Source organism: Dermacentor albipictus, chromosome 1, assembly GCF_038994185.2.
Source record: "Dermacentor albipictus isolate Rhodes 1998 colony chromosome 1, USDA_Dalb.pri_finalv2, whole genome shotgun sequence".
NCBI classification, from domain to species: Eukaryota; Metazoa; Arthropoda; class Arachnida; order Ixodida; family Ixodidae; genus Dermacentor; species Dermacentor albipictus.
In genome coordinates this window covers 360974728-360994476 of record NC_091821.1, presented here as the reverse complement: position 1 = coordinate 360994476, position 19749 = coordinate 360974728, and the positions used below count along the sequence as shown (strand labels likewise).

General features: G+C 43.8%; 1 protein-coding gene across 1 annotated transcript in view; it reads left to right on the top strand.

Moving 5' to 3' along the window:
- The window catches only part of LOC135911573 (synaptogenesis protein syg-2-like), a 180713-nt gene that overhangs the window by 108364 nt on the left and 52600 nt on the right, over nt 1-19749 (top strand). Inside the window, exon 5 of the mRNA XM_070530683.1 lies at nt 16033-16143. Within this exon, the coding sequence (XP_070386784.1) occupies nt 16033-16143 (111 nt within the window). The remainder of the gene's footprint in view (nt 1-16032; nt 16144-19749) is intronic.

Genomic DNA, 19749 nt, shown 5'->3' with positions numbered 1-19749 from the left:
TTAAACTAGAGACTGCAGTGTCTGCAGCTTCTGCTCTTGCTCTTGGTAACGCCTCGTTACGTGGTCCAACACACAAGACGTCCGAATCATCCACTGGACAATAATTTAAAAAATGATTGAATATTGGTTATTTTTTATTATTTGTATGGTTTCCCGAATTTTTTGCCGTTTTTTTTTTCTTTAGAGGCGCGTGGTAAAATCATAGGTTGCGGATTTTTAACATGATGTTCTTCTTTAGTTACTTATTTTTCACTATTTTTTATTATGCTGACAGGCTGAGTAAAATTTTGTGATTGTCATGCTTTATACAGTGAATGTTTTCTTGAAATAAACTTCAGTTGATAACCAGCACTATGTTGCGTCCTCTCATTTCACCCAGTTCGTGTCCACTAGCGCTGTCGGAACTTTGTCTTTAAGCCACATGTCGTGTCACTTAACGTGAAAGCCGCGGTTGGTCTGTCAGTTAGCTTGAACAGAGAGGACAGGCCATTGTCAGTGTAGACGGCAAGCGAAAAAAAAGAAGCACTGTAACGCTTCACTGCCCTATCATTGCAAGTGTGCGCGTGCCGTCGAGGGACCACCATTGCACGGTCCCATGCACTCGCGATGACGACAGAAGCAAAGAATCAGAGAGCAAGAATCAACAACTTCCACAAAAGCTTTTCAAAATTAGTTTTCAAGTTATCGGCTGAAACTATAACACTATAAAGTTCCTCCAGCTTCGGCACTCTAACGTTATAGTTTGTTTCGTGCAAACGTTCGTGGTTTAGAAGCTCTCTGAACGTGACATTCTGTCAATTTAGCAGTGAGCAAGAACTTTACGGCAGCGGAAGCATAATCATAAAACATACTGATGCAAGGTAACAAATAATAGACATATAAATTACTTATAAAAACCGGAAGTTATATTTACTGAGAACGTTAAACTGATCTCAAAAAAAAACGAAAGAAAGAAACGAGCTCATATATTATATGCAACATGCTGTAGTCATTTAAGGCAAATCATACATATTTGACAAAATGATATTTGAAGCGTCTCTTTAGCAGCATTCAATTCAATCTTAGCAGTATTTGTGTTATTATGTAGCGTTTATGACAGTTCCAATCGCCCTATCGGCATTGATAACATTTCCACAGAACGGTGACTTGGATTTCGTAATAATCTAAAAAGTACATGAATGATCGCTTCAGTTTTTGGCTTGAACATTTATTTTCAGCCATTTACAAAAGCCGGCTTATCTTTATCATGTTTTTTTATAATCCAGTTTTGGTTCGTTTTAGTGAGGCGCCTGACATTTTGGTTCTTTCCGAGTGAGCCTTTTTTCTAAGGTCGAAATATAAAGATATAGAAGTGATACGCAAAAATCTTTGTTTTTAAGTAAGTCTCTTTTAGCGAAGCTTCTAATTTGCTTTCGCGGAACCACTATTTTATCGAGTAAGATGAATGTGCCTAGCTTTCGCACGGCTTTAGCTAAAGCTGCCACATAGCACGTTACGCGTACATAGCAGGTTCCTAGTTATGCGAACTAGTGTTGTATATTTTTTTTCCCGTAGTCAGCGGACTTATGAAATGAACTGAGGTAGCCATGCGTGCTGTCTCTAATTATGTGCGCTGTTCACGTTTCTCTAGACAACTCTTTCCTTTCATTTATCGTTAGATCGCCGGCCTGTATGTGCTGGTAATTGTTCATCACTGTATAGATCACAATCATCACCCAGCATCTGGAGTAGCACGTCAGGCGAAACGCCAGGCTAACACCTCCACTATCTCGTTAAAGCTTGTTTCTCTCTCTTTCTCCCCAGCCTTTAAATCAATAAACCGATCTAGTTCCTAATTGCTCTTCCTGAAACCGAGGACGCCCGCAGCGGATGTATGCAACGTCATGGCAAATCACTTCTGCGTAAGCGCGCAATGTGGAGGAAGGTTCATGAAGGGAAACATTCTATCCACCCTACCACAGCATGAAGCTACAAATTAAATCCACAACGGGTTTGTCTAAAACATGTGTAGTTGGAAAAAAATCGTGTTGGCCCGGTGCGTCATGTGGCCAGCCCAGAATCACCGTTCCACAAGTAAACTCCCTTTTCAATCGCTGTTACTCCGGACCGAAAGCGCATTTATAGGTAACTGCAATGTTCCAAATCTGTTTTTTTTGAGACGTAATTTTTTTGACAGACGTCTTTCTTTATTTCCTTAGCCCACACCAAGCGCGCCACTGTTATTTCTCACTTATTTATTCATTTATTGATCTTTATTATGTTATTCGTTTATGTATTGTTATGTATGTATTTATTTATTTTGCCAGTGGTTGTTACATGTTGCCTTCCTATAATTTCTTGTTACAAACTAATTGCACAGTGCCATGCAAGAACTCTTCCTTAAGCGTATAAAATGGCTTTCGTTACGTCCTGTAAGACTATTCTTAATGAAAGCAAACTCCAGGGCGAAATGTCGAAAATATAGGCGTTCTTTCTCAATATAGATTTCTTTAAATTATACAGTTGCAAGGAACACTTATTCTTCAACTGTGTGTGTGTGTGTGTGTGTATGTATGTATGTATGTATGTATGTATGTATGTATGTATGTATGTATGTATGTATGTATGTATGTATGTATGTATGTATGTATGTATGTATGTATGTATGTATGTATGTATGTATGTATGTATGTATGTATGTATGTATGTATGTATGTATGTATGTATGTATGTATGTATGTATGTATGTATGTATGTATGTATGCATGCATGCATGCATGTATGTACGTATGTATGTATGTTTCTGTCTGACAAAATATTTTGCATGCCAAACACCGGCATTGTGCTATCACGCACAATGGGAATTAAAGGTCTTGTTCACATAGTTTTCTTCCAGAAAATTGTAACTGAATGAAAGAAACTGCACTGATGGCGTAGCGGCTTTTGCGTCACGCTCTCAAGCGGGAGGGAGCCGGATGACATCTCGCCGTCGGCGGCGACATTTGGATGGAGTTGAAGTGCGAAAGCGCCCCTGTACCATGCATTGGGTGCACCTTAAGGAATCCATGTTGGTGGAAATTATTCCTGAGTCCTCCTAGTAAGGCGTGCCTCATTTATGCATCATGGTTTTGGCCCCTAAAACTCCAGAATGTAATTTTATATAGCTGAGCGAGAGAATAACAAACTTCAGACAATAAGTGCGAAGAGGCTTTCCTACAAAAAGGATTAGTTTACAAGTTTATATATTTCGTACAAGAAGCAACAGTGTCTGTAAAAGACAGATAATTTAAATACATTTAACGCTAGTGTACACGTGAGCCAAGTTGCTTCTAGATTTGTAGCTGGGACTTCCAATGACAACTACACTTGCACTTACGTTCTCTTTTTCAGTCACACATCACGCGTGGGCTGTACACAGAAAAACTCATATTCATCTGAAAATGATCTAGCGAAGAGTACCTTTGAGTCTAATAATATAGTGTCAGGAGATTAGCAGGACAATAGACTGTAAAGGGCACTTTGATACATTAAGATAAATAAATATATTAGGAAACCGAAGTACGATGGCCTAATATATCCCCTAGCCCGTTTCTTCAGATCGAAAAAAATTAAACGTTTAGTTATGCGCGTGCACCTGAAACAAATCGTACTTTAAGAGGTGACACTACATACGCTAGTGAACTTCAACGATTGATGGCTGCAGAATTAGGTGCTTTACAAAGGCCTGCGCCATAGCACACTTCGAAAAATACCCGCTAAGTCTACCAAAGCTTATCACTGGGTTTGAGTTTTGTGCAACGAATAAGGGTACATTTCTTTTCGCTTTGGAGATAAAGTTTTGCACAGGTAATGGAGCTAAAATATATAGACAGCAGAAAAGAAACCCTACAAAAACTATACAATTACGGAGGATGAAATGTTGTAGCTCCAATATGCGTATGGAGACACGTAATAAAATAATATACCTTGGAGTGCGCCGTAACGGCAAGGAATGTAGTGCAAATACGGACAAAACCTGGAGATAAAACGTCACCAAGAATTGATACTAAACTTGCATGATGAGTAGAATGAACCAAAGAAGCTTGAAGTGTCAGCATAGTTTGCAGGAACATTATTCAGGTCCCGGTTGGGAATGAACAGAGCAGAAGGGGTCAGAGGTGATCAAACATAGTTGCATTGTTTAGAGTTTGGCCAACGCAGCCCTCCCTTTCTTTGGCGTTCAAGCGGCTTTATCATCTACGCGTATTCCTGTTGCTTCTCGCAATGATTGCGATCGAGACGTGACAGGCATGATATAGTATTTGGTGGACGCCGTCAAAATTATGCGACGGCACCGACTAAGCTTATGCAACCAGCCTTGCGATCTCGCTGGTTATTCTCTGAATAGAATCAGCCGACCGCCGCCGCCAGGATCGCATCATGAAAGGGACATCTCTGAGGAGGACGTGGCACGTCAAACCAAGCGGTAGTCGACAAAAAAAAAATGATGCAATATGGCAAATTTTTCTTGGATCACCGACATGCTTTGGTCGATTTTTCATCCCATCACTAGGATCAAGGCTTTTTTTTGTTTCACTGCATTGACGGCTATTGTAACCGTGTTTCAATAACTTAGTATATTCTGAGAAAAATCACGTTTGGCTTACTGCGCTGCTTTGGAAAGTCCATCAATCAGCCTTATGGATATTAAAAAAAAGATATTGTGCTGGAAGGAACTACCCTCTCAACCCGCTTAGACACACCTTATGTAGGTGCCTTGCTTGATGTATCTAGATCTTATATCTATCTAAGAAAAATTCTGATTAGTCAAGTCGGATAAAGGGGGTGTTAAAATAAACATCTGCACCGCTTCAACGATTTAGTGAGGATAATGATGCTTTCTTTGGCGTATTTCCAAGGTGGTCGGGGTAGCAGCTACACATTATATGCATTGCCAAAAATGGTGCGACGCCGCACCATTGTACTGTACCCTATTCGAGGGCATCCATACACCACTTGGCAAAAGCCCGAAAATGCAATCGTCCTAGCAATGACCAACCTTAGCATTGTGCATGAGGCGTCAAGTAAGTTGAACGTGGGCCCAATGGCGGCAATTTAGATGCGAGCCCGTCCAAGCCGGACAATTAATTAGGGCCTAATTTAATTTATTTTCACCCATACCTCTCGTCGGGACGAGACGCGATGGTTGTACAGATGGCTCTGGCACCTGTGCCCCAAAAGAGCTTAGGACCCTGCGAGTTCAATGTGAAACAGAACCCCGGATAGCAGTCTCGCTAATGCCATGCAACGCAGAGGTCACTTCAGAAAGGAAAACATCATTACCATCAAATCTTGGCGAACATTCAGTCGGCTTTGCAGCCTGTCTAGACGCATTCGCCAACTGCACGGGCTACAGAAACTGCGCACTCCTAATATCAGAAGTTCTGGAAATACATATCCCTTTACCCTAAGATGATATAAAGCTCTACTAGAGGGGTTGTTTCTCTAATTCAGTCTCGAGCGTGTATCATAGTTTGGGGCGCGTTAGTAAAACGGGTTGCTTAGCTAGTTATTTGAGCATGCTAAGAAAAAGTTCCTGCGCACATGGAGCGGCTATACCTGTAGCCGATTTCTTATCCTAATCTGGTATTTGAGCTCTTTATATTTCCGTTTTGTTTCTATTTATTTGCTTTCGTAAAGCTGTATGTTGAAAAAAGAAACTGATAAATTAGGCTCAGGGACACTCCAACTAAAGATGTTCTATACACTGGAAACTTATATACTGCAGCGTGGGTAAATAGAACGGAAGATGCAGTGCTAAGAATAAACGATTAGTCGCACAAGATTTCTTGAGGCAGGAGTCCTTTACAAAATTAGGCGTCTGCATCTTGATTTGCAGCTTACAGAATACTACTTATTCTTTGTTTAGCCTTACATTTTTCTCATGTTACTATACCCTTTGTTGCTGCTTAGCCCATCTCTAGGCAGGACCAAGAGCCGCTTACGCCTTGCAGGCTGCCAGACCTCACTGGACTGATCGAAATCCGTAAGTTTGTGATTCTGAGGAGGGGAGCAAAAAGAAAGACCATGTATATGTCATTTGAAAGACAACTTTCCTTTGTACTCACTTTGAGAATTCAGTGTATCAGGAGAGAAAAAAGGGCACTAGCAGATTGGAGAAAAAAATGCAGAAGTCAAAGGAAGCATTGACACAACAAGCGCCGAGCTCAAGAGAAAACAAGCCAAACAGAGGGAAAGAGGACGAGCCTCACGAACAAGTGCGGGCGCACGCGAACGTCTAAGTAGCAGCGGTATAAAAGGATGAACGCGACGTAGCCCTTCCGGAGTGGAAGACTGCGCGTTGAAGTGAATGTAACGCAGCGTCCACTTTGAAAGTAGCGACATTCTTGATCATTAAACAATGTGGGGCTTCATTAGTGCTATGCCATGTACAATCTTTATTTCATTGTTTGCCTTTTTAAGGAGTACTGGGACTTGTTACAGGCCAGAAGTAAGCTTTCGGTTTTCTGTGCGCTATGCACTCCATTATTTGTAACGTAGACAGGACGAATGCGATTTTTCGAAACGATAGTAGAAAGATTCGGAACAACCTAATTGGAAATAAAGCTACAGATCTTTCAATGGTGAAAAAGGAAGCCTAAAATGTCCGAGCAGGGTCCACGTGATGTTGGGGGAAGGAGGAGTCCGTCAGTCATCCCTCTAGAAGGTCGCAGGCAGGTATAGGATTGAGGAAAGCTGGCACGCCTTACGTCCCAGACAATGCAATGTTTCTCTGGAACTGGCTTACCGACCGTATTCTATATATTTTTATTAAACGGAGCGCGGAATTATGTTGATCCTTTGCTGCCCAGTGTTCGCCACTTAACGACATACAATATAACCGTCGACTGGACATTAACGCGCGATTATCAGGGGCTAAGTATAGTCCTTGTTTGGTCATATTCGTTAAACATTTTCTGTTGCTACTTCAGGGCAATAATGTGAATGAGAAGCAAACCGACATTTAGACAGCTGAACTGTAGTCGAGCACGCGCGATTAAACGTTTTTTTATATGTGTGTGTGAGTGTCTGTGCTGTTATACTGATATACAGAATAAGTCTGGTTATAGAATAATATGGATTTTTCTCTCATGCACTTGAACGTTTATTCTTCCTCTATAAACCCTGAAGAATGTGAATTTGGCAGCGGAAGAGCTGGATTGTTTCTATGTCACGAATTCGCGACGCTGGGAATTTGCTTCTTTAGGGGTACCGCCACGGTTGGGTGCGAATGAACCATGGTATAAGTAAACAAATAGAACAGTACCCTCATTTAGCAGTGCTAGCGAAACGAGGTGGGCAGACACACCGTTGACGCCTATTGTTGTGACACCGGTGGTGGTTTCAATCCTCAGTACCGTGCGCTCTGCTGCAATGACTCACTCAGGGTGTCGCTGTGTATGACGCTGGCGTCCTTTGTTTTTTTAGCGTGGGTGCATGGATTGTAAAAGGGCTTCAGCTAATCACAACATTTTCATAAGCAGGAGAAGCGCTCAGTTCATTAAACGGATGCACATTCTCTCGATCAAGCAAGCCTACTTAGCACACGTCCTCCACCGTGAGGCGACAGTGGCGACACGAATCTCATCGACTAATATAACGAAGACTATGGGCGTGCAGGCTATTCTTATTCCCAAGACAAGGCAAGGAAGGCAAAAGCTACAGATTGCGAAACATTCATAACTCTCATATGCCGCAGTGGCATGTTTCACCTGAGAGTGAGAGGGTGAAAACTCCAATTTTATGTCTCAAATCTTTTTTTATGAAATAGCATGCTGTATAACAGGCAAACGACACTGATCCAAAGCAAAGTGGCAGATTGTCATCGTCCGTGAAAATGCGCTTAGTCATGCAGAGGAGGGGCCTCGTGCAGCCCGTGCTAATTGCAGGCTTTAATTATTTTCGTAGCTCACCCGATTCTGTGCGAATCAACCACTGTGGGCATGAGCCCTTCTTGGAGGAAACGAGTACAAGAACGGCGTACAAAACGGCCTCACAGCTACCATCAAGCACAAGCACAAAGAAATTACTAGCGCTAGGGATGTACAACACCTTTGAGGAGCTAGCAAGTGCCACCCTCATAGCGCCTCAACAAAACACAACAGGGAAGGCACCTTCTTCAAAGGCTAGAGTACCCGCTGACACCCCAGTACTGCAAAGAAGAAACACAACTCCTGCCTAACAACGTTAAAGAGAACATTGTAGTAGACCCTATCCCCAAGAACATGCACCCCACCCACAATCAAGAGAGGAGAGCAGCGCGTGCCCACACGTTGCACAAACGCTGCTTAAGAATCGCAGATACATACTACATGGACGCCAGCCCTTATCCCTCGTCGCCACGTCGTGGGTCGAAATACACAATCACCGTCGTCAATCATGGGAACCTGGTAGCCTCTGCGTCCATCCGCTCCACATGCAGCGCAGCAGCAGAAGCAGCAGCGATCGCTCTCACACTTCGGGACGCCGAGAGCAAGCGAAGGTCAGCCCGCGTCCTTAAGCGCTCATAAGCGGCGTGTCGCTTGTACATGAATGGAACACTCCCTATGAAAGCCATCCTAATCCTGGGCCACTCACTAGAATGGGCCCATGGTATCGTCTGGTGCCCCGGGCGCGAAGGCCTGCGGGGCAACGAAGAGGCGGACTGGGCAGCTCGAGGTCTCACTAGCCGAGCGGCAGACCTCACCGTTCTTCAGCCCCCGACAGACCAACGAGCGACCCACGAGTTAACCACAAGTCAACAAATACCACAGGGCCGACGTCTCGAAAGAAGACAATACGCTCCTCCGCACGAAGCTATCACTAAACTCCAGGCAAGGGACTGGCGCCACCTGCAAACGAACACATACCCACACTTGTCTCGTCTACACGCAATATCCCCGGACAGATATACGTGCCGGACATGTCCCTGGCGTTGCAACCATACAGCGACACTCGCGCACATTACACACGAATGCACCGACCCTCCGGATGACGCAATTTTGCTACGAGTCAAAGCACACACACTCACTACGTAGTCTTGGGAGGCGAGACTCTCTGAACTGGAGCTGGTAAGCCTACTGGCGACCCTCGATCAGGCCCGGCGAGCCGCGACCGCCAGTGGAGCCCTGTCAGAGGGAATCACCCAGGAATAACCCGCGCAACGACTTCTGTAATAATAAAGTTCCTCCTCCTCCTCCACGCAAGCAAGTAAATAAACAAACAAACAAACAAACAAATAAACAAACAAACAAACTAACTAACTAACTAACTAACTAACTTACTTCAAGAAGACAGCCGCTGGCACTGGTGAGATGTAGTCACACACGGCATAAGTGCAAGCAACTTGACTGTGAACGGTTTTCTTATGCTCGAAGTGTTGTGTTCATCATTGCCTGGAAAAACACAAGCGCTTCTTCAATTTCTGCCAGCACTTGAGTCAGCAAGACTGAAATTAGGAATTTCCTTAAAATAAAAAAAAAAAAAAACCTTTAAGGAGACAAATACCAGGTTAAATTTACGTACCTGCCTACTTATATGAATTTTCGTAATTGGCCGGAAATGGAGCAAATGACCTGTATAGGAATTCGCGACATACCTTTTTAGGAGGAAAATGCAGCAGCGAAGTGAAGTTTTCACACCACTGCTTTCAGTAGCAGTAAATAAGGGTATATAGGAGTGAAGAATGAAGGACAAGTACCCACTTTAGTGGTGCGTGAATTAGAAAATCCTTCATGCTGATCAATACTTGCATTTTTCAGCTCTGTTTATGACGTTTTAATGAAACCCGGGCCGAACTTACACATGTTTTCGTTTGTAAATGCTGTTTGTAGTTGGCCGGTCAAGTTCCCTAATAATGTGTCCAGCATCAGGATAGGTTGGAATTTACTATTAAGAGCACATGGAGCGCAAGAGATTTTCGTAAATACGGTCCCGTTGTATATTTTGTAGAACCAGCAAATTAACACAGCTTAATAAATACGCTTCGAGAAAGAGGGAGGTGCGCTAAGTGGTGTTACAGACGCCAAATTATCAATTTCGATAATAAGGACGCACAAACTTCCGTCCCGTTGTGCACCTTTCATAGCATGCTGAAACCCTAAGAAAATACATTTCGGGGGATTAATATTTGAAATGTTCAAGTTCGGCATGGAATCACACATGCCACCACCTACTGAACAGCAGATTACCAAGACAATGACAGTCTAAGAGTAGAGTTGAAGTTTAAGCATTGTTTCGAATAAACACTAACAAGACAAGTGCAGCAATCGTACGTTCGCCTGTAACTTTACCGCAATGTAAAATATATAGAAGCGCGATTTGATATAGGTCTTTAAATTGTAAACGTGAGCCTTTTCTGCCAATGTAATATGTGGAGTACATTACATCAGCAAGTTCTGATAGACACAAGTTTTGCTATTTTCGGAGTTCGAAATGGCGCAGCATTTTCGCGTCTTGTTGTGGTTTGTAAATCTTTTTTCTTCAGTGACAAAAAAAAAAAGAAACGCGCGGAGAACGAACTCGAAAACTGGCTTAGGGCCTACGCTTGGTTGGGTGAAAAGCGCCGGTCTCTCACTCTATGCACTTACGCACCTCCTCTGCTCTCAAATGGCTCTCGGCGGCTGAGGGCGCCGCATTGCAACGGAAAGTGCCTTCGAGAGCTCGTAGCAAGCGCCCAATTAGGCAAAGGCGTGGTTTCCGCGTGAGGCTAACGCACTCCTTATCTCAAAATATATATGTACTTTTCTGCCTTCATTTTATTTATCTTTTGGAATAAAAGGGAAACTGACGGGAACTTTTCCGAGAGCAGGACATTTTTCGTCTTCGCCGAGCCTCTCATAGGATGGTTTCTTTTTTTTCTCTAAGAAGCAAAGGAAAGAGCTGGCGACTTTGACAAACCTCTTTCAGTGTTCGCATCGTCGCGGAACGTTTCAGCAATGATTACTCTCGTCTTAGCGTTACCTGAAACACGCGCGGGAGAAATTTCAGTTCCGCTCGACCAGTTGCAGACGTTACTGGCGATATTTTTCGGGCTCAGGTGTACTGAGCAAGTGCGCGTAACCATTATAATTCGACTAGCGTCACTGCTTGAAGAACATTGAGTTTTCAAGCAGCCTTATTATATATCATCAGTTCTAATACTTGCAAATTAGCACATTGAGGCAGATCACAAGAGTGTTCTTTGTTAGATGTCTGTTGTTTGTGCATTTTACACATCATTAGTTTCACATCATAAGTACTCGTTTTACTAAGTCGGCTAACGGTAAAAATCATCCTCCTTTGGCTGGCTTAAAAAATAAAATAAAAGAAAGACGTGTGCAATTAAAAGTTCTGAGATTATCTTTTCTTAGGAATGGAAGTCAGATTCAAGACGGTACTTCACTTTCCCATCAAGATATATTTCGTATGAAACTTTTCCTACAGAAAATAATAAAAACAACTGAGCACTCAGGTAACCTTCTATGCAGTTTTGTTTCATTCTTTGATTTCGTGACTGAGCTTGTTCGTGTAAGGTTTCACGGACCATTGTAATATAAGTATAAAATGAAGTTATGTAAAAGGGCGGCCAACCTTCTTAGGCAAATACCAATAGGCAAAGTTATCAGCGACAGGTCAGCTTTGTGGATGCCGCTTCTTGTAAGGGACGTCGGGCGTTCACCATCGTCACTGGTGATGGTCGACAAGCAATCACCAATGCTGCCTCGGTTCGAACGAGGGACTCCGAAATAGCTGAACAAATGGCTATTGTATTAGCCCTGCTGCATAGCTTACGGGATGTCATCTATAGTGATTCAAGATCTGGAGTCAGAGCATTTGAAAAACGCACCGTTTCCAAACAGGCCCTCAGACTTCTTGGGGGCAAGCCAATTACGCACCACTTCATTTATTGGTTTCCCGCTCATCAGAGCCAGATAAAGTGTGCTCCTTCCAACCTCAACGAGTCGGCTCATGGGGCTGCGCGTGAACTTCCCCACCGCGCTACCCTCGACCAATCGAAAGCCGACTCCCCAGAGAACAAGGACACGCCCTTCACCTATAACGAAATTACTAAACACTACTATCTCAGCCGTAGAACCTACTCTGTTCCTCATCCGCGGCTAAGTAGAGCTCAAGCATTAACGATCCGTCTACTACAAACCAATACCTATCCGAATCCGTTGCCCTTACATAAAATCTATCCGGTTACTTACACCAATGCTACCTGCCACGATTGTGGAGAAATAGCCACGTTAGACCACATGCTCTGGCAGTGTGCCCGGTCACGCTCTATCATCGATAACAGCTCGTCCAGATGGGAGGCGGTTCTCCGCAGCCCTCTTGTGGCTGACCAACTCTGGGCTGTCCAGCAGTCTCACGATGCGGCTGAGAGGCTCGGCCTTCCGGTTCCCACGTGGGAGCGGCACGCTTCGTGAAGACTCACGATCTGCAGGACGTCATTAAAGTTTTGCCATACCATACCATACCATACCATACCATACCATACCATACCATACCATACCATACCATACCATACCATACCATACCATACCATACCATACCATACCATACCATAACATACCGTGCCATACCATACCATGTAGCCACATTGAAGCATAGACCTGAATGAAGCCCTTCGCGCTAACATCTCCCGCATCTCTCTGTAAACACGAACGTGCAAACTTCCGACATCCACCCACCTGCCAACCGGTGAACGTTAAGATTCGTTGCTGGGTGTGGCAGCAGGTAGGCCTGGTTTTCTGTAGACAGTCGATCTACTGAAACGTGTTGGAGGGGGCGGAAATTCATATCTGTTTTCTAGCGTTGTTTCTAGGGAAGGTGGGAGGGTTATCGTGCTAGCGTGCGCGCTCGCGCATGCACGTGTGTGTATGGGCAAAGGGGGAGGGAGGCAATTATCAGTTGGGTAAATGCAGCTATAGACCCTTCTCGCGTCGATCCCGTAGAGAGCACCAGTTTTGATCACGTGGTGACGCCTCCATTGCTTCCCTACTGAAGAAGCTTGATATTCCGCATAACTTTTATATTTAATAACGCCACATGACACATAGGAAAAAGTGGTTTTATATGGGATCCTGTATGTTTCATATTGCGTTATTGGATAAGGGAGTTATGGGACATATGAATTTTTCACCAAGATTGCCTCAGCTGCCTCTATATTTACAAAGTATGTGCATGACACTGGTGCGGCTCAGCAAACCTGTTTCGGCAGATATTGCATACGGTGACTGGGTGGACGACACGAAGCTTTGGCCATAGCTTAGAGGACAAGTAAGCGCTTTCGGCGCTGATTGCGGCTTGTCTAAACGGCGTGAGCAGCCTATACGGTGCTTGTATTAAAACCGGGGCTAAAATTTATTCCAAGTTGTCCAGACTTTCCGCTTAGGAGATGTATAAGGATCAGTGGATTTTGCTATATGCTCTTTGTCTGGCAAAATTTTTAAAGCTGCAGCTTGCCATGTTTCTTGTTCAGTAAGATCCTCGTGCTTATTTCTGCGTAATTGTTCTCGGGTGTGATCATTTGCGATAGATTTGTTCTTGCTGTGCATAAAGCTTGGAAGTTAGATGTGTACTTTGTCATAGCTTGTAGCAAAGACTATTATCGCTAGTCACTCGCTTACTCTGGGCACTGTCACGAAACCCTGAGCTTCGAACATTCATGTGCTGTCACGGTTTAGTCGCCCTCACCCATGCTTGGGCGCATTGATTCAAGTGGGAACCCATTTACTTATTCTTGAACCGTGTGCGACATGGGGAGCGTAAGTTGGGGAGTTGAGTAGGGGTGGATGTGTCTAGATAAAGTGCGAGGAACTTATTTTGCAAGAGAGGGCTGCTCCTCCCTTTGTCACTGTGCAACGAGCGGTACGCACCCTTGCGACGTTCCATGGTGGAAGTCCTTTCTTTGGAAGTTATCGACATGGCGCTGGCCGATAAGTGACTTTTTTTTATCCTCGAGGAATGCCGTAAATCGCTAAGACCCGACAACACCGGCAGTTTTTATTTAGTAGTGGCCCGTGGACATGTTCACATGGATTCATTTCATTACTTAATAGGCCAGCCACTGTTTTGGTGGCCAACTACTGCACAATCATCTGTGCACTGTTCCACATTTTGCTGCATGAATAGAGCATAGTGCATCCGCTACAGCCAGTTGGGTTTCAGACAGCTCATCGCGTAGTAGCAGCGCAGAAGTGGTAATGGTTTCGTATTCCCGTTACTTCTCTGGGACAACGTGCGGAGCGCGACCGAAAGCGCCATCTCCTTCCTCTAGAGAAAATTGCTCCACGAAAACGATCTATTGCAGGGTGCAGATTATGTGACAAAGGACGTGACAGACATGAGCTGTCTTCTTTCCAGTAAGCGGAAAGAAGGCACATGGGGGTCGTCCTCTTTCCATGGGTCGTACGTGCCTCTAGTGCTACGCTGTATAATGCGTGTGATGGACTAAGTTTCCCAAAGGAAACTCCAATAGCGACATTGGCGTGTCTTCCTCGATAGTGCGTGGCAACAGTACGCGTGGTATTAGTTCCCAAGGCTCCAATTTAAATGGAAAAACGGCAAAATTATAGCCGTGACAACTCTCTCGCATCCGCTCCCAGAGTGTTGATTTATGAACACAATTTCTTTTTTCTTCTTTTCTTTTTTTGCTTTCTCGCACTTTCCCTTTCGTCAAACCAGATTCCTCTCTGAATATGTGAAAATAAGGACCAACAATAAATCGCTGCTCGTGTTTATGCAGTGCTAATAGGACGTGGCCTTCGCTAGTCGCTCCAGCAACGCCCTCCTCCGCTCTGCTCCGGCGAACAGCAATGAGGGGGTCGTTAAACAAGCCTCGAGGGAGACAGCCTCGGTGATAAGAAACAAGCAAATTCGTTGCCTGAGGCAATCTGCAGCAGCATCTTAAAAGGAAGCACATGCTTTGTTTTCACTGCTGGGCGGGTCCGCCCTTTCGAGTCTCTTATTCAAACTGGCCGCTCTTTCTTTTTGCCTGTCCATGTCTTCGCCATTCGCACAGCGCTCCCTGGGTAGAAGGCTTTGGTTAAGAAGCTCCCGTTGAGATCATTTAATGCAGCTATAAATAATGGCATTTAACTAGAGGAGTTGAACCGCGAACTTGAATTGGTTTATTGAAAGACAGCAAGATCTGTTAAGCAATGTCCTCCCTCTTGCACGGTAACTGAATTGAACAACACGTATTAATTTTTCAAGCCATGGAAAGAACTCCTACAGCAATGATGTCTTCCTACAATTCCCTGACATGCTGCAACATTGTATTATGATCAAAAAAGAGAAAGAGATCCATAACTTCACTAATTTGGAACCTAAAGCTGGCAACACCTAGGAAAAGCCGTAGTTTTACATCAGATGAGAGCAACAGCAGTGTCAGAGATATTTCGCCACGCAGCAAAATTCAAAGAGGGGTACTAACCCATAAGCGTTGATCCTGCTTGAATGCTCTTCTTCTGGTGCAAAGATAATGAATAACATTGCAGCACACTTTAGCGCTACCTGCAACGATCTGCGAATAATTGCAGCTAAGAGAAAGGAAAACCAGAGGTCATAAAACACAAGCATTTAAACAATGCTTTTATATTGTTCGAAGTACTATTCTTTCGGTCGTGTTGTCATGGCTCTTTTATGTAAGTTCATGAAAACTGCAGTACCGAGTACAATAGTTAAAGACGGAAACCATGCTTTCGTCGTGTTTCGTGATTGAGACGCAGTTTGACTCCGCCACTTCCTGTCATTCTGTTATTAGTCTGTTTTAAGTTAAGACAATTTATAACATGTCAGTCGTGTTTTGTCAATCATTTTGTCAAACATGTCATTCATCGTCTCTCGAGCCTAAAAAAACGAATTATTTTATACGTCGAGCGCTGGAAGAGCTTTGTTGTAATACAAAAAGTATGTTCTACGAGGGCGATGGCTGTACGGCCTTTTCATGATACTTGGTGCGTTCTTCGTGTTCATAAAGTAAAAATAAAATTACAACAATTACACAAATATCGTTCAATCTATCTTTTTTTTTCTTGCTCGCAGTACCTCCCAAGCGGCCCGTCATAATGGACGAAAATGGCACGAAGATTGACAACATCACGAGGCCGTATCTAGAGGGCGAAGACCTCACTCTGACCTGTGACGTCTACGACGGTGAGTTTCTTTCCCACACTAACTGACCCTGTTATTCACAAAACTTGTGAACATTTTGCATTATTATTGCTTTCAGGATACTTTTGCACATGATATAACTTGCTCTATTAAATATTGTATTGCACGTAACATGTGTTAACATTTAAAAATGTGCAAGTGTCACGTGGCTAAACGAAACCAATGTACTTTTGTTTACCGTCGCTAGATGTAAGTTTGACAATTTCTTTATTTCATCTTACTGCATAATTAGTCATTTTTATTGATTCGATCAACTTCTCAACTGTTATACTCGGAGCAAAAGTGTGATTGCTTTGGTTCTGCTCAGCTACGTGACACTTGCGGATTTTTAAAAAAATTTAGCACAAGTTACATGAGGCACCTAGCCGAGGAAGTTGTGCCTTTTCGTGTAAAAATTGTCCTTTCAGAACATCGTGTGTATATGACAAAGGCTGTAGAAAGGTTCCTTATTGGATATTGAACACAACAACAACAGGAATAGTATCAATATCATTAAAGAACGACGGCAATATGGCCGATTGGGGTACGACTTGAATTTCCATGGCGAATGCCAATAAAATTCGGTTACTAATGCAACTCAGCTTTGCGGAGTGGTTCGACTTCTTCATCTTGAGTTAATTATTAAGCTGCAGAAGCATTTTGTAGATGCTCTGTGCGACCGCTGCTGTGGATTTTGATGGGTGTGTGACCTTGAAAAGACTTTGCATGCTTGCAATCAGATGAAAATTCTCCCGATGACTCGTTCAGTGTCAGAAAGATGGCTTTAATGTTCTGCACCTCTGGCTCATCCATATCAAAAGATCGGCAGAAAATATCTAAAGATGGTTAAGTGTCGATGAACGGTTATCGTGGCATCTTCATGGTGGGATGCCGTCGTGGCAGTAGACCAGTCGTTGGGTACTTTCCTACCGGCTTAGACGTAGGGTCATCGTGAGGTCGCTTATTGCACAAAAAAACAGAATATCGTCAGTTTTATACCGTATTGATTGAACGCTGCTGCGGCTTCCCCAAGTCAGTGCGTTTGAAGGAGCTGGAGTAACTCCAGAACATGCGGTCGAAGTATTTCGTTTCGTTGGTTGGCGTTTACGTAAATGGTCTTACTCCTTTACCGGAGCAATTTTTCCGGGCTGCGTAATTACATGAAATGTAATGCAAAACGATAGAAAGTTGGGCGAGTTGCTACGGCAACATGATCTTGGATTGTGGAGCGAAGTGACACGGACACAGACTGGAGCAGACAGGACGAGCGCTCGTCCTGTCTGCTGCTGTCTGTGTCCGTGTCACTTCGCGCTACAATCCAAGATCATGTAATTACATGAGCTAGTCACTTTCTAATATGAAAAGTGACTCTTGAATCCCCATGTAGGACCAATAGTTGAGTTTCGCTTCCAGTATTTAAAAAATGATTTGATTTCTTTTCTGCAGACATCTTGGCGGTTGTGCTAATTTACAAACTACTTAGTGAGAACTAGGAATGTTGCAACGATAATCACTTTGGTGTGCCGTGTGTATATGACAAAGGCTGTAGAAAGGTTCCTTATTGGATATTGAACACAACAACAACAGGAATAGTATCAATATCATTAAAGCAGTGGACTGTCCAAATTACGCTGCTACGCAAGCACTTGTGGTGACGTCGAATGATCGTATCGACGCGCAAAATATGAAGCAAGAACTGTTTCACCAGAAGTGAACAGAGCGAGTCCATTCAACTGCATTCAAATAGCCATCTGTATTGACGTCGCTTAAAAGAGGCAGCGGGCAGAAAAATGTCGTCCGGCCTAAAGAATATTGCGCATGTGCAATCATTTCGTCTGTGTGCACCTAGGCCTAGAGAGCTACTTTACGAATGATGCCAGCGGAAAACATGGCATATTTCGTTTTTATCACCCCTAACGGACTTGCGATAGGTTTTCCACTCTATTACCATGCGTCGACCATAGAATACAATTCAAGCAGACAGTTTGGGCAACAGTCTGCGGTATTGCACTGCGATGGCGCCGACGCAATGAACTTAAGGCAAAAGGATAGCCTGCTCCTCGCTATAGACAACAACGGTCTTCGCTTGGAAAGTGCGTCCTTTCAAGTTATGCTTTCACTATCCTCTTTGATGCATTTTTATACTTCAGAGCAGATAAACGACTACAGCTCTGTTCTTGCCATGCCATGCAGCAGCAGCTATGGCCGGCCATGGTTGTCAAATATGTAACGTCAGCCGAAGTAAGTGCGTTTGTTCTTTGCAATGTAGTTGTTGGTCGGCCTTTTGATTCTGACATTCCCAAAATCAAGAATATATTTTTGAAACTGAAGAGGCATTGTTGATATTATCGTAGTTGCATGGTTTGTCCGCGTTTAGTGCTAATTATAGCGTCTAACAAAACTTAAAGAAAAGAAAAATGACAAATGAGTTCAGCGGAAGCCCGCAAGGTGGAGGAAAGTACAGGAAAAGCAAAAAGCGGCATCCACCCTGACTGTAGCACGAAGCCACAAAGGAAACATATACGGGTTTCTCAGAAAGAAAGCCTCACAATTGAAGAAAAATTCGTCCTGGTCGGGGACGCCATTTCGGTACCAACACCTTTCCGGGGCGGTCGCTCTACCATCTAAATTGACCATAATGTTAGCCGATAGCAGAGCGAGGGCGAGTTAATCGTCATCTCGAGGCGATGGAACACTGAATATGGTGAATGAGTTCTGCTGACGCACACAAGGTGGAGGAAAGTACATAAAAGGGAAATATCGGGCATCCACCCGAATCGTAGCATGAAGCTACAATGGCTTCCTGCTACAATTCGGGCGGATGACAATCTTTCCCTCTCAAAAGAAAAATGAATTTTTCCAGCTGTAGTACCTTGATCGAAAATCGTTTTTCTCATTCTTCGTAAGCATCTAATTGGGGATTACTGCTGAGAATATCGTTGAAAAACATGCATCTCTAGTTCAACGGACAGATGCCTTCAGCAGTTTATTCTCCCCACTCGATGTTATTCTCAGATGAACGACCTACGTGACGTGGCAGTAGTATCTAGCCTTTTCCTATGAGATAATTCCTGGCCCCTTCTGTGCAACGGGAATCGCCCCGCAAACGTTTCTGCACAATGCTGTAATTTTCAATAAATTACATTCCGGAACGTAACGTGCCATAACCACGATTTGAATAAAAAGGTGCGCCGTAGAAAAGGGCTCCGGAATAATTTTGACCACCTAGAGCTCTTAACGCACACCGAAATGTAAGTTCACGATGCTGTTTGCATTTTGCCTAGATGGAAATGGAGCCACCGCGACCAGGATCAATCGTGCAACCTCACCAGCGCGATCCCACCAGCGCGACCCCATTGCCATTGAGGTATACCGCAGTAGTTAACAATATAACTGTCACAGTTTGTTACTTACTGCATCTCGGAATTATCTTCGTGATCCACTGGTTCACAGAAACGTCTTGAAAAACCCATGAGAGGCAGAATACCATTAATAAACGTATCGTTATGGCCCTTGTCTCGAGAAACACGGTGTTACATTCTGTTCAACACGCCTTCCACGCGACATAGCTGGAATCACTTGCGCTAGTATCTGCGAACTCTTCCGAAA